Below are 14,476 nucleotides of genomic sequence, written 5' to 3'. Positions count from 1 at the left end.
AGCTTGCATCTTTGGTGGACGTCATGTTCTTTCTGCCTGTTGGGAGCAGTCACCAAGGTCAGGTCACTTGTACTGGGCCCTGGGGTTCATGCTTTCGGATTGGCCAAGCACTGAGCCAGGATGCAGAGAAGTCTAACACAGCAGCTGACACATAGAAGCCATCCTATATAATAAAAGGCTAATATGCAATTTGTCCCCTCGACCAGGAGTTCAACCAGGGAGCGGGGCTGGCTGGCCAACAGCCCACGGCCCCTCCCCCCAGCCGGCCCCGCCCCTGATTGCCCCCCCACCTACCCTGATCTGGGGCAGGGCCGGCTGGCTAACCTCTCGCATCCCCTTCCTGCCCCCCCCACTAGCCCAGCCCAATAGGCCCAATTGGGGCAGGCTGGTAGGACCCCAACCATGCACGAATTCATGCACCAGGCCTCTAGTTGAGTAAAGAGTGGCCGAACTGGCCCTGAGCCAGTGTCCTAACGTAAGCTGCTTCTGAGTTGCACGCCCTCATCTCTGCCCCTCATGCTTTTCAAACTCAGGGATTTGAACTGAGGGTATGTGAAGGAGTACCAGGCGGACAGGAAGGCACAGGGTCAATGTTTCTCCCCGACTGCCAATTTTCCTGGGCCTTTGGGCAAGGGACCACCTTTGCATTTCATGAAAGCAGATACTTAGTGGATTAGAATGTACAACTCGAATTTTCAGGGTAGATTCTGAGGTTTGAAAGAAATCCATCTCTGTTGTGGTCACACATTGGGCTATGCCCTGAGCCTCTTAGGGACGGAAATGGGTTCTCTTTGACCGTCAGAGGTGCTTTGACAATACTGAAAGGCACTTCAGCAAGCTGCCTTTGTATGTGCGCCCTTCTCGGTGCTGGCTCTGAGACAGGCATGCTTGTGTATGAACGAGTTCATGTCATTTCTGTGTAGAAGAGACATGTCCTAGTTTTGCTCTTGACTGGGACTCCCTTTTGCACATTTATCTGTGTGGGCCAGAGGCCCTTAGGGTTATTGACGTCCCTACTGTAAATACATTTAATTATGAAGTACTTTGGGATAAGGGTTTCTTTGTACATTTTACTATGTAGGTTAGCTGTCTTCTGAGTGAGATCAGATCATTTGAAACTCTTATTTTCCTGCCCACTTGTGCTCCATGAGCTGCCAGCACTCGGCGGGCAGAGGGGGTTGCCCCGGAGCTGTGATGGGGTGCTGCTCAGTGGGAGGAGTTCAGGGGGACTCAGCAAGCTTTGTTGGCGCAATGCATTCTTCCTCCCCGCAGAGAAAGAGCCACCGCTGGAAGATAATTTCCCACAAGAGAACATAGAAGATCTCAAAATGCAGATTCCCGAGGAGCCCGGCCATTCAGATCAACCTGTGACTAGTCACCTGGGTGTCTTAGAAGTGTCACAGAAGCTGAATACTGAGAAAGACGAACACCCAGGTAAAGCTTGCTAATTTTTCTCTACAAAGTAGAGGCATGTCCTAAAGAAGAGCTTCTAGGAGATTTGTTATTAAAGATTGGAAACAGAGGGGAAAGTAATACAGGTATGAACACATTCTGAAAGTAAGAAATCCTAGAACCAACAGAGACAAGCAGGAGCTAAGACACATGAGATCAATCATAGGACACAGGCCGGAGACTGTAAGTAACCCACACACCAGTGACTGCTAGCATTAGCTTAGGCAACTAATTTTAAACTAAAATGTACTTTAAAAGCCTTAGGCTCTAAAACAGTTTCAACCAGATCAGCAGCAGCAGCAACTCTCAGGGTGGAGACCAGCAATCAGAGTTTAACCAGCCCTCCGGGAAATTCTGATTGGTTGAAAGTTTGAGACCCACTGCTCCAAAACTCACAGATTCAGTGTTTCACCCCCATTCCACACTCCACCTCCCCCAAAGTAGAATACAGTGTAGCTCAGTTCTTTTGTTAAAATGCTACCTGGACATGGTAAAAACCTTTTTTTTTAAACAGGGAAGGGGTATTTATGTCCATGTATTGTTATACTGTACGAGTTCAGGAAACAGTACAGAACGTTGCAGGATGGGATGGTTCAGTGCAGACAGACACTTTTGAACAGTAACTGGATCACAGAGCACAGGGAACGTCTAGTGGGAGAGCAGCTCATTTCGTCGGACCTGAGGAAGTTGTTTTAAAAACAACATTTTTTAGAGAGAGAGGAAGGGAGAGGGAGAGAGCAAAAGAGCGGGAATCGAGCCCACAACCCAGGCATGTGCTCTGCCTGGGAATCGAACCGGCAAGCTTTAGGTGCCCAGGATGACACCCAACCAACTGAGCCACACCAGGGAGGGCGCAGCTGCGTTCATTTTATAACTGAAGGCTTTGATGGCCCTAATGGGAATTCTGAGATTTTTCTCTCCATATAATCGTCTTTAAGAGCCACAGATCCGGGCACAGTGACTACTCCTTAGTGGTCATAAATATTATAAGTGAAAAGAAACAATTCTTATCCTAAAGCATACAATAAAATATTCTTATTCTAAAGCATACAATAAAAATTCCCCCTCAATTGTAGGGATATTTGTAACGGAAAGCACTCCTGACAATGCTGTTGACGGAAAAGAGCAACTACAAGTACATGCCGAAGAGCCAGCTAGTGCGATGCCTTTCATGGCTTATTTGACTACGACGGTAAGTTTGACATGCATAGTTTCCTCAAATAGAATGTTGATGATTAGTTTTTAAGTTGATTCCGAGCTTGAGGTGAGAAACCTAAGGTGTTTTTCTGAAAATGACTCCCGGCTCTTTGAAGAGGGCCTCTGAAACAGGCCACAGGTACGTGGCTCTGATGGGCTCTTAGGAGGGTTTGCTGTGCGCCCGAGCTGGGCACATGCACAGCTGTAAAACACGGTCCTTCCCCTCAAGGACCCTCCCGTCTAGGAAGGAGATAAGACATCCACCTGAACACACTTCCATACAGGCCGAAAGAGTGTGTTGACCTGGTGGTGAGCACTGTGTTGAATAAATAAGATTCATTGTGGTGGGACAAAGGTCAGAGAAGGTCAGACAAGGGCTGAGACATGTCTGGGGCAGAGTTGAAGGGCCAGTGGGAGTTTGATGTGTAGTTTGTTGTTGAATAAAAGGGCGAGGGACGGGGGGAGCAGTGTGCAGTCAGAAGAAGTAACATGTTCAAGGAGATGGAGGCATAAATAAAACTTTATTTGGGGGGAGCCGGGGAAGCTTTGTTGTGTCATTCAAATGCAGAGTAATGGTCAGGCATAAAGGAAGTTGTACATCTTGGTGTGTTAGACTGTTAGGGATGGGGGTCGGTCCTTTCAAGTTTTTAGCAGAAAAGGGGTATGGTCAGATTTGTTTCTCAGAAAGAGTCACTTATGGTAAAATATTTATTCAGATTTATCTTCCTAAAGAAGTCATGACCCAAATGAGATCCTTTATCTGTCTAGTTTACTAGCTAAGCTTTTTAGGTCGTAGCTCCCCCTTGTGGTCTTGGTTGAAATTGGGTGGTTTTTCTTGGTAAATTATTTGGAGCTATAGAGAAAGTATCCCCTACCAAAATACTTTTCCTCCCGGTCCTGTTATTTCAGATAATACCTACTCCGATTGTTGTAAGGATTACATGAGTTGGTAACAGAAAGTGTCTAGCACAGTGCCTGGCTTTTTGTAGGCGTCGAACCCTACCTGCTTCTCATTTGGATGATCAGAGGTTCAGTGTAAAGAGGTCGAATGCCGAAGGAATTCGGGAGGAAGGCCACCGGGATGGGAAGGCTGGAGGAAAACCAAACCGCTTTTCCGTTTCCTCCGTGGTCATTGTGGTGGCAGCAGGCCGGGTGAAGGTGTGTGTGACCTGTGAAACAGAATAATGCAATGTTCAGCGATTAAGGGGAGGCTCAGAATTCAAGTCTGATGATCAGAATACATCATCATCACTTCGAAAGTTTCACAGTCTCCGTATGTGGGAGGGATTCTTTATTCACTTTACTTATGGGTATGCACAGAGCCCTGTTCTAACCCAGGGTTGGGGGACACAGATGTGATATAGGATGCAGTACCTGCTTGGGGGATGATGGGAGAAGACAGATATGAATGGCAAGAGAAAAGGGTGCAAAGTAACATAGATTTGAAGGGTACAAAGCATTTTGATGGCCCAAGATGTACCAAGTATTGTGCTAGGAATACAAGATTCTAGGAGGCATAAAGCATAATTCTGGATTTCCCTGGTTGTTTTCCTTGCTCTGTTGTTCTTCTGAATTGACTTTATACTCAACGCAAAGACATACCTTTAAAGGTCTGCAAGAACTGTTTTCTCTCCAGCTTACTGTCCCGTTTCTTCATAATCCTCGTCTCTTTCCAGAAGTCCCGCAACCATCAAACGCGGGGCCCAGAACTGAACCCACTGGCGTGGGCGTGAGAATGACATGGTTCCTTAGGGCTCAGGCTATGGCTTTTTAAGGGGCGTCAGCAGGAGAGTGAGGCCCTGGGAGCCTCTGGGGGTCGGGAAGGGAGCCTGGAGCGGGGCAAGCACCTGAGACGCGGGGAGGCAGGCCGCGCCTGGAGGCAGAGCGGCGGTCCTACCGCGAGCGGGCGGGACCACGGGTGTCTGGGGGCTCAGCCCGCGGGGACTTAGGGTCCGGCTCGGGGCGGGCGAGTGGCCGGCCCCGCCCATCCTCCTCCCGGTCGCCCGGGGCCTCCCCTAGACCGCGCTTTCTCCCGCCGTTCCTGAGGCAGGTGCGCCTCCTTCCTCCCCGCGCAGGTCTGTGCCTTCCGCGCAGGTCTGTTCGCTCCCTCCCCGCCGCGCTCGACCATTGGATCCTCCGCCGTGGCCCCGCCCCCCGCGGCCCCGCCCCCGTCGGCACGTTTACGTCGCCCGGGGGCAGGGGCTGGTGACGTGGTTTACGGCAGGTGTAGGAAGTGTCAGCGCTGGCGGCGGGGAAGGCGAAGTTCATTCCCGGCTCCCGCCCCGCGGGTCCTTTCCGAAGGGGGAACCGGTGACCAGAGGGGCGTCCGGGGCCGGACCTGGGGGAAGCGTCGCCTCGGCTCGCCTGTCCCCGCGCAATGGACTCAGTGCCCGCCACTGTGCCTTCCGTCTCCGCCTCCCCGGGGGACTCGGAGCTGCTGGGACCCCTGTCGGTGCTCTACGCGGCCCTGATAGCCAAGCTCCTGGAGGTGACGGTCCCATTCCCGGGAGGGACCCTGGCCCGGGCGGGCCGGTGGCCGTTCTGATTGGAGCGGGTGCCCAGGCGGACGGGGCGAGGGAGAAACGGGGTGTCAGGCCCGAGGCCGCGGGACCCTGCGGTGCTGCTTAAGGAGGCGGCGGAGCGTGTGTGCGGTGTCGCTGTCCCTTTTCTGTTGGGCACTGAGCGGGCAGCCGGCGCTGTGTTACCCCAGGCGGCGATCGCCATCCTCACCGCGGGCCTCCTTGCCCAGTGACCCTGCTCCGTGGGGGTGGGGCCCGTCTGACAGGCCCCGTGAACGGGCAGAAGGCGGTGGGGACGGTGAGAGGCAGGCAGGTGCTTCCTGCACTGCCTTCGAGGAAGTACTTAAAACGGAGGCATTGCGTTTTACAGATGACCGTTACATTCAGGGGGGCCTCGGCCAGTTACCAGCTGCCCGGCCCTCCTCGGCGTTTGTCTTTAAGAGTGGAATACAATCGAGGATGTACAGTCTTAGGGGAAAAGCGCATTTTTTGTGTTACTTTTTACCATTTCGGTTTTATTTGCTGCTGTAAAACTTGATTACTTGGTACAGGATTTAATTTTTTTTGTTTTATGTGGCTTTTTAAGTCTTAAAAAGCAGCTAGATCCAGAGGGATTCTAGCCCTGTGTTAGACAAGGTGATGTGGTGTCGCAAACTGGAAATACATGCACAACTTAAAGACATTTAGGTTCATAATGTTTAAAACATTTCAAATCAAACAAGAAATGTGAGGCTGCCCCGGCTGGTGTAGCTCAGTGGTTGAGCATCAACCTATGAACCAGGAGGTCAGGGTTCGATTCCTGGTCAGGGCACATGCCCGGGTATGGGCTCGATTCCTTGTGGGGGCTCGATCCCTTGGGGGGGGGGGCATGCAGGAGGCAGCAGATCAATGATGTTCCTCTCTCATCATGGATGTTTCTATCTTTCTATTCCTCTCCCTTCTACTTTCTCTAAAAAATCATTAAAATAACAAAAACAGATCCAGAGACAGAGAAACATCGATCAGATGCTCAAACCTCAGAGGGAAGGTAGGGGAGGGTTGGGGGTAAGGGGGTGAGATCAACCAAAGGACTTGTATGCATGCATATAAGCATAACCAATGGACAGAGACAGCAGGGGGGGCGGTGAGGGCATGTACAGGAGTAGGGTGGGGGGCAATGGGAGGATATGGACACATATGTAATACCTTAATCAATAAAAAAAATCAATAAAATATATTTTTTTTAAAAAGAGAGAGAGAGAGAAATGTGAGGCTGCCAGTATCCAATCTTTGTAGAAACAGTGGAAGCTATTGAAGATTTTTGAGGGGGTAGCTATCTGATAGAGGTTGTTCTAGAATTTCTGTGGATAGTTCTTTGTGGCCGCTCTGATGTAAAGTTTTTATTACTTCTAATATTTCTGTTTCAGCTCCTTTCTACACTGCCTGGTGATGTTCAGCCTGATTTTTATGGACTGCCATGGAAGCCTGTACTTATCACTGCCTTCTTGGGAATTCTCTCATTTGTCATTTTCTTCTGGAGAACCATCCTTGCTGTGAGTAAATTAGATTAACTTATACCTTGCCTCATAGATACAAGGAATATTTTATAGTCACTGGCCCTTTTGTTTCTTTTTCACTTCCTAGCATGAACACAAATCAATGCATATAATCTACACTACCCTTGTAAAATAATCCCGTGTAGTCTTCATTGGTGTTAGCTGTCTTTTTTTAAAGTATTTTTTTTATTGATTTCACAGAGGAAGGGAGAGGGAGAGAGAGAGATAGAAACATGGATGATGACAGAGAATCATTGATCAGCTGCCTCCTGCACCACCCTTACTGGGGATTGATCCCGCAACCCAGGCGTGTGCCCTTGACTGGAATCAAACCCGGGACCTTTCCGTTCGTAGGCTGACGCTCTATCCACTGAGCCAAACCGGCTAGGGCTTAGCTGTCTTTTTGTTCATGCATTTTCCTGCACCAGTCTCCTTTCCCTTTTAGGGTTATAACCACTATTCTCAGGGGGTTGGGAAAATCTGAATGATCTAGCTTATTTATTAGACTTCTAAATTCAGCCAGTAGTCAACTTTAAGTAGGATTTCCAAGGTGTTTTCTGGTGAGAGCAAGAAGCATTTCTTAGTACAGTGGTCGGCAAACTCATTAGTCAACAGAGCCAAATATCAACAGTACAACGATTGAAATTTCTTTTGAGCCAAATTTTTTAAACTTAAACTGTATAGGTAGGTACATTGTTATTAACTTAATTAGGGTACTCCTAAGCTGGCCTTTGCTAAAAATTCAAGGGACCAAAGAGCCGCATGTGGCTCGTGTGCTGCAGTTTGCCGACCACTGTCTTAGTACAAAGACGATGCCTTTAATTTTGTCTTTTTGAACAGTCATTGTTTCTAGACCTCATTCTGGCAATTTGGGGTTGTCAAGTTATTTCCGGTAAATGAAGCATTAGTGTATTTAATGTGAAAATATTATCCATTTTCCTTTTTTAAAGTTAGGTACTGGGTTAATAAGATTGGTGCTCACTCCATAGATATATAAGTGTGGCTTTTGTTGCAAAATGAGGTGTTTGCCTTATTGCTTTTATCTATCAAACTATTTATGAAGTATCACTACCAATTACATTTGAAATGCTTTTTAACCCTTTTCTAACCCTATGGCTCATTAGGCTGAACCAACTGTTACTAAATTTTCTTGTAGTTACGATTTGACTGTTGTATTAAAAATATATTATTTCTAATAATGAAATCAAATTTAATTTTATTTCTCTCTCTTTTAGGTCAAGAGTCATGTGTACCAAGGTAAATATTTAAGCTGGTTTTGTTATCTGTACTGTTTCCTCATTATTGGTGTTTGATATGAGTTTTACAAGCTATAAATATATATAGTCATATCTGATATATGACTGACTTATTAACTCCTGAAGGTTTCACTAATGCTGGGTTGTAGTTTGGGTGATAGAGTAGATGGTGATGCTACCCACTGAGATAGGAGATGAGGTGGAACAAAGTGGAAGTAGGAAGAAGATGATTGGTTTAATTTGGGGCAGATTGACTTTAAATATTGATGGAATGCAAATTTATTACATGTGAACAGTGTTCCTGGGCTAATGGTATAATCAATACAGTATATGTATATATTTAAGTAGATAATTTGAGGAATAAGAGATGCAAATCAATATGCTATACTTTTGTCTGTTCCTCTTTGCAGGTTAAGTACAGTTGAAATAACCACAGTTTCTGTGAAGAAAGGGGTTTTCTGAAGGGAAGGATATAGAGCTGAAATATTTTACTGTATTTCCTAGCTCTGAAATAATTTTAATTGGAAACTCATTGAAGTAAAGCTTCTTATTATATTTTTCTTAAATTTTAATATTTTTATACCTTTATCTGATTGGTTTTTAAAGGCTGATAGTTATGCTAAGAAGTTCTTTTCCTTCATGGTGCAGGATAAGATGTCTTTGTTGCTAATAGATTGGGTAATTCAGTTTTATTTAGAAGTCATAATTCCATTATGGATTCGCCCCCCTTCCCTTTTTAGTCACTGAACAGCAAATTTCTGAGAAGTTGAAGATGCTCAAGAAAGAAAACGCAGACCTTGTACAAAAATTGTCAAATTATGAGCAGAAGGTATAATTCTTTTAGTTTCTTTCCCCATGGTTCCAGCTTGATTTCCTCCTCCTGTCTTATAGTTATTATGCTATTTTTAAATCATATTTTTAATACCATTATTCCCTACAAACCATTCAAATTTGAAGCAACCATCATATGTATAAAGTACTACTCTCTTTTCTAAAGGGGTTACCTGATGGAGATAAGTTGTTTTTTTTTGTGTTTTTTTTTTTGATGGAGATAAGTTTGATAGCACTCTACTTCATATTTCTATATTCTGAATGCTTTATCTAAATAGATCAAGGAATCAAAGAAGCATGTTCAAGAAACCAAGAAACAAAATATGATTCTCTCTGATGAAGCAACTAAATTTAAGGTAAAAATCCCTGATCATTTTGAGATTACATTCTAAAAACAAAAGGAAAAAAAGCAAGTAATTATTATTAATTTTAATATCATTTTCTATAGGATAGAATCAAGGAACTTGAAGAAACTAAGGACAATCTGAATGACACAGCAAAAAATCTGCGTCTTCTGTTAGAATCTGAGAGAGAACAGAATGCCAAGAATGAGGACTTGGTAAGAGTTTTGGTCTAGGTGTCACCAGCACTTGGATTTCAAACTGTGTATTTTTCAAGCTATTCTATAGATTCGGTGAGCTGAACTCTGCCTTTTCCCATGTTGTAACTAGAGTAAGAGTGGAAGCCAGGGGAGTTAAACCTGTGTCTGTCCATTTTTAAGGAACTTTAAATGCTAATCCCACAAGTTCTTATTCTTAGGGTCCTAGGAAGTATTTTTGTCCTCAGCCCAGGCTTGGCTCAACCCCCAAAACATGCTGAGCAACTAAGAAACCAGCCCAGTTGAACAGCGCTAGTACTTTGTTTTGTTTGCGTGGTTCTTTTTAAAAATAGACTTCTAATATTAGGACAGTTTTAGAGTTCAAGTTCAGCATAGTAGAGAGAGGGTTCCCATATATCACACACCCAGTTGAACTTGATCACCTGGCTGAGGCCGCTCCACAGTAAAGTCACCCCTTTTCCACCTTGGCCTGCTGTATTCTGGAAGGCACAGCCCACAGCTAAAGGGGGAAGAGGCGCCCCCCCTCCTGGGGAGGCAGCGTTCTTCGTAATTTATTTGGAAGTCTTCCGTAGGTGAGGTGTGTCTATTCTCCAGTCCAGCCATTTTTAGTTCAGGCCAGAGAATTTTTAAAGTGACCTCGTGATCTTTTTCTCTATTACTAGGAAAAACCATTGATTTGGACTGGTTTACTTGAAATTTTTTTCATTTTCTTTTTTTTTTTTTTAATATATTTTATTGATTTTTTTACAGAGAGGAAGGGAGAGAGATAGAGAGTTAGAAACATCGATCAGCTGCCTCCTGCACACCCCCGTACTGAGGATGTGCCCGCAACCAAGGTACATGCCCCTGACTGGAATCGAACCTGGGACCTTTCAGTCCGCAGGCTGACGCTCTATCCACTGAGCCAAACCGGGAAATTTTTTTCATTTTCTTTGCTTTCACCTTTTTGTCTGGTCCTCTACTGCATCATCTCATAGCCAGGAAAGTTGTGGGTGGCATGAAACACTAATGCCTCCAATTATTTTCTTGTTTCCTCATCTCTTTACATTCTTGACTTTTCTTGGAGGCTAAGGCTGGGTCACCTGCTTTTACCTGTTATACATACCTGTTAGCTTATAGCCCAGTGTTCCTACTGAAATCCTAATGTATTTTTTATGTTCTTTTCCACATGGCAGATACTGGAAAACAAGGTATCTTTAGAGAAGTTAAAGGATGTTATTGCCATGAATGCCTCAGAACTTTCAGAGGTAAAGCTTCCTACAATTCCTGCAAGATATTAATACAATGTCTTAGTTTTATTGAGGAGCAAACTCTTATTTGTGCTAGAACACACAAAAAACTAAAAACTATCTGACGTCTAATTGGGAAAGTGAAACTTTGTGTGTGTGTGGGGGGTTTTTGTTTGTTTTTCTTTGGAGTCAATTCATTAATGGGAGTGTTTTGCATTAGGTTCAAATTGCCCTTAACGAAGCTAAACTTAGTGAAGAGAAGGTGAAGTCCGAATGTCATCGGGTTCAAGAAGAAAATGCTAAGCTTAAGAAGAAGAGAGACCAGGTAGAGAAAAGCTAATGCCATAGATTTGGTAAACTAGAGAGCTGAATATCATTGCCTCTTGAATATCTTTTCTCAGATCTGTGTTTAAGGAAATGAAATATGTATGCAGGATTCTATTCTGAGATATGCAAACTTTAAACTGTGCTCCCCAAATTGAGTACATGTGTTCGTTCTCCATCTGTTCTGGGTTTTCTGTTCTTCTGTAAGGTTTCTTAGAGCTAGCAGAGTGTTTAGTCTTTGTCTTCAAACACCAACCAGTTATTAACCTGAATGGCCTCAAGGGGGCGGTGGATTTGCTTCTTAAACTGCAGAATTAGTCTAAGCAGTTCCTGCTTCACTGACCAAGGGAAGATGACATGGTCTGGGTCTGGGAGACTGAGATTGTACCCTTCTCTTCCTACTGGGTGTTAGTTACTTGAATTGGCTGCCATTTTCTGAAGGATACAGTAAACTGGATCAGCTTCTGAGGGTTGGAGCCACTCTGCCTTCGCCCTTAACCCAGGCCTTAGCCCGTGGTGACGGGCAAAGAGGAGCTTGGCTCCGTACTAACCTGTCTCATTCACGTGGTCCTGATGTCTCCAGTACAAAGCCCTAACGTTCGGAAATTCATGTGCTTTACCTTTTCAGTTGCAGCAGGAAATCAAAGACTTGAATAAATCCCACGCTGAGCTCAGTGAGCAAATCAAATCATTTGAGAAGTCTCAGAAAGATTTGGAAGTAACTCTTACTCAAAAAGATGATAATATCCATGTAAGTTCATTCCCTGGAGCACATGTGTAGTTCTCATGAATCCCCATGTAACCAAGAGGTTCTTTCTAATACCCTTCTGCTTCTTTTCCAGGCGTTGACGAATTGCATCACACAGTTGAATCGGTTAGACTGTGAATCTGAATCGGAGCATCAGAATAGAACAGGAAATGAATCAGATGAACTAGCAAATGGGGAAGTGGGAGGTAAGATGGGTTTTGGGGAGGCTGGTCCTCTTTCTGCCTTCCTGTCTTTAATTAAGTACACCAATGCTCCTTTAGGGTTGTGGGCACACATTGCTGGATCTGTGTGTGCGTCTGTGTGCGCTGGGCAGAGGTGGGTGGCTGGGCTGTGGTATAACCGTGGGTGTGCAGTGGACACTGGTTTTTCTTTTCCATCCCACTACTGGGCACTGGTGCTGGGCACTGAACACTGGTCAGGAGGAGAAACTTGCTTCCCACCTCCACGGAGATGACACTGGAATTTAATGCTCATCATCTCTGTAGCTCTGTGGTCTGAAGGCCCCACAGCCGACTTTCAGAATGAGGTGGCGGGAGCCATGAACTGACTAGGGTCAGGAGAGCAAGGCTGAGGTGTAGCCGTGTTTCCTGATGAGAAGTTTCCAGATACTGTTTCCCAAGTTGGATATTGCTCGCATAGCGGGTGTTTTCAGCCCCACCCGGCAGCAGACTCAAGGGGAGGACAGAGGAATGAGTCTTTCTAAAGAAGATACTTGGCCAGGTGGAGGTAGATGTGAGAGGGAAGAGAGAGCTTTGCCTCACGTAGACCTTTTTGCTCACGAATGGCATGGGTAACATTTTTATTGCACAAACTCTCTTACAAGTCAAGTAGCCTAGTCAGTTCTGTTGGTGCATTTGTGTTGACTTTGAGCATTTAAACATGGTCATTTTTCATTTGGGGGAAATCGAGAAAATAGAGTTGAAAAGCATGGGAGGAAGAAGTAATGAAACCCTTTTGTTTTCTAGGTGACCGAAGTGAGAAGATGAAAAATCAGATTAAGCAGATGATGGACGTTTCTCGGGTACCGTCCTTTGTGTAGAACAGAGTGGCGTAAGTGCCTGTGAGTCCTTACTGTGCCTCCTTTTAAGAACACCTCTCTCTGCTGCACTTTCTAGACACAGACGGAAATATCAGTAGTTGAAGAGGATCTAAAACTCCTACAGTGTAAGCTGAGAGCCTCGATGTCCACAAAATGTAACCTGGAAGGTAGGTTGCCAAATATTGGGAAGACAAAGAATTGCTTTGGATGCCCGGCTGGTGTGACTCAGTGGTTGAGCATTGACCTATGAACCAGGAGGTCACGGTTCGATTCCTGGTCAGGGCACAGGCAGACTAGATCCCCAGTAGGGGGCATGCAGGAGGCAGCCAATCAGTGATTCTCTTTCATCATTGATGTTTCTATCTCTCTCTTCCTCTCCCTTCCTCTCTGCAATCAGTACAAAAATAATTAAAATAATCATTGCATTGGAAAGAGAAAGAATGGCAACCCTCAAGTTGCCGAGTCCCTGTGCACATGCAGCTCAGATGTGTCTCCTCTGCAGACCAAATAAAGAAGCTAGAAGACGAGCGCAGCTCCCTGCAGGCCGCCAAGGCGGGGCTGGAGGAGGAGAACAAGACCCTGAAGCAGAAGGTGGAGATCCTGAACGAGCTCTACCAGCAGAAGGAGATGACGCTGCAGAAGTACGTTCTCCTGGGTCGCTGGCAACAAGATGGTCGCTTAACTAAAGGCGTGACTATCCGATCCCTTGGTCTCCTTTTTAAAGATTATCAAGGTTTTCCATCCATAATTAAGTTAGGGTTGCCTTTTTGCCTTTCTACCCCATTTTCCATAACTTGTATTTTTCTTTCCATTTTAACCAGTTGTCGGAAATTGTTCCCACGCATTTACTGGAGGGGGGTGGTGTTGGTACTAACAGTTACTGCTGCAGAAGTGCTTTTTGTTAAGTTTTATGATCCTTACCCTTTCTGTAGTCTTGAAAAATCCCGAGTGATTTATATACATTATTTTTAGTAAAATAAATACTTCAAAAGGAATATTTAGCTATTGAAGGTATACATATAAGTCAGATACACTAAACATTACATAATGTAACCATGCCAAGGATGTTGGCCTGTCTTTTAGATTTTGATCACCAAGTCTTGCAGAATGCCCCATCAGTTTTGATTGAGTGGCACATAATAATAGTATTTGTCCGTACTTTAATCTTAGCATCTTACTAGGTAACCAGTCTATTATAGCCATTCATAAAATACCTGCTGAAGTATTGAATGGGCAGTTAAGAATACATAAACCTTTTTCTCTTTGGTGTTAACCCTTTTTACTATAGCTCTTCTCCCATTTTGCTTCTGATTCATAGAAAATTCTTTCAAGTGAAGTGTCTTTTGAATCAGAACTATGTGCAAAGAAGTCCAAGAGTAACAAGAAAATCGTATTTTTAAACCGTTAAATGTTACAATAAATAAGATCTGGTGGCTTAATAGCTGTTTTAGGAAGGCAGTTTGCTGTCTGGTGTATCAGACCTTTAAAATGACCGTGACACTGATGGGCCCAGTGCTCAGCTCTGGGAAACTGTCATTTGTGTTACAGTTAGATTGACAGCTTGAGCTGGCAGGTTATTGGGTTAAAACCAGTCTCCTGTAGGTAATACACCGATGACGGGACAGTCAGACTCTCCTTCTGTTCCATAGACATGGCCAGTCCTTAGCTTTTCTCTCTCCTATCCCAATCCCACTGAAGCAGGTGGGGAGTGGGATTGGGACCGGAAGTGTGGAAGTGTCTGTGGTTAACTGCGCAGACAGGAGACA

At 45.0% G+C, this 14,476-nt stretch overlaps 1 protein-coding gene and 1 long non-coding RNA gene across 4 annotated transcripts in view; one reads left to right on the top strand and one right to left on the bottom strand.

Annotated features, from left to right (window-relative positions):
• MIA3 (MIA SH3 domain ER export factor 3) overlaps positions 1 to 14,476 on the top strand; it is a 35,263-nt gene that overhangs the window by 12,983 nt on the left and 7,804 nt on the right. Inside the window, exons 5-18 of one of the 2 annotated variants that reach the window (XM_054712903.1) lie at positions 1,273 to 1,434; positions 2,529 to 2,644; positions 6,575 to 6,700; positions 7,939 to 7,960; positions 8,700 to 8,788; positions 9,069 to 9,146; positions 9,239 to 9,349; positions 10,525 to 10,596; positions 10,799 to 10,903; positions 11,531 to 11,653; positions 11,745 to 11,856; positions 12,637 to 12,692; positions 12,787 to 12,877; positions 13,213 to 13,351. In XM_054712903.1, the coding sequence (XP_054568878.1) occupies positions 1,273 to 1,434; positions 2,529 to 2,644; positions 6,575 to 6,700; positions 7,939 to 7,960; positions 8,700 to 8,788; positions 9,069 to 9,146; positions 9,239 to 9,349; positions 10,525 to 10,596; positions 10,799 to 10,903; positions 11,531 to 11,653; positions 11,745 to 11,856; positions 12,637 to 12,692; positions 12,787 to 12,877; positions 13,213 to 13,351 (1,402 nt within the window). Of the gene's footprint in view, positions 1 to 1,272; positions 1,435 to 2,528; positions 2,645 to 4,894; positions 5,138 to 6,574; positions 6,701 to 7,938; positions 7,961 to 8,699; positions 8,789 to 9,068; positions 9,147 to 9,238; positions 9,350 to 10,524; positions 10,597 to 10,798; positions 10,904 to 11,530; positions 11,654 to 11,744; positions 11,857 to 12,636; positions 12,693 to 12,786; positions 12,878 to 13,212; positions 13,352 to 14,476 lie in introns of those variants that run through there. The other variant, XM_054712902.1, reaches the window with a different exon arrangement.
• Positions 69 to 4,725, bottom strand: LOC114234518 (uncharacterized). Of its 2 annotated transcripts, XR_008555330.1 has the most exons (3): positions 4,252 to 4,725; positions 3,653 to 3,818; positions 69 to 163 (listed from the first exon to the last, which is right to left on the bottom strand). It is a non-coding gene; the product is annotated as an uncharacterized LOC114234518 (long non-coding RNA). The 2 variants fall into 2 exon arrangements; XR_008555329.1 differs by lacking the exon at positions 69 to 163 and having other exon boundaries at positions 3,152 to 3,818.

This window comes from Eptesicus fuscus, chromosome 24 (genome assembly GCF_027574615.1).
Source record: "Eptesicus fuscus isolate TK198812 chromosome 24, DD_ASM_mEF_20220401, whole genome shotgun sequence".
Classification (NCBI taxonomy): domain Eukaryota; kingdom Metazoa; phylum Chordata; class Mammalia; order Chiroptera; family Vespertilionidae; genus Eptesicus; species Eptesicus fuscus.
This window is presented reverse-complemented; position numbering and strand designations above follow the sequence as displayed.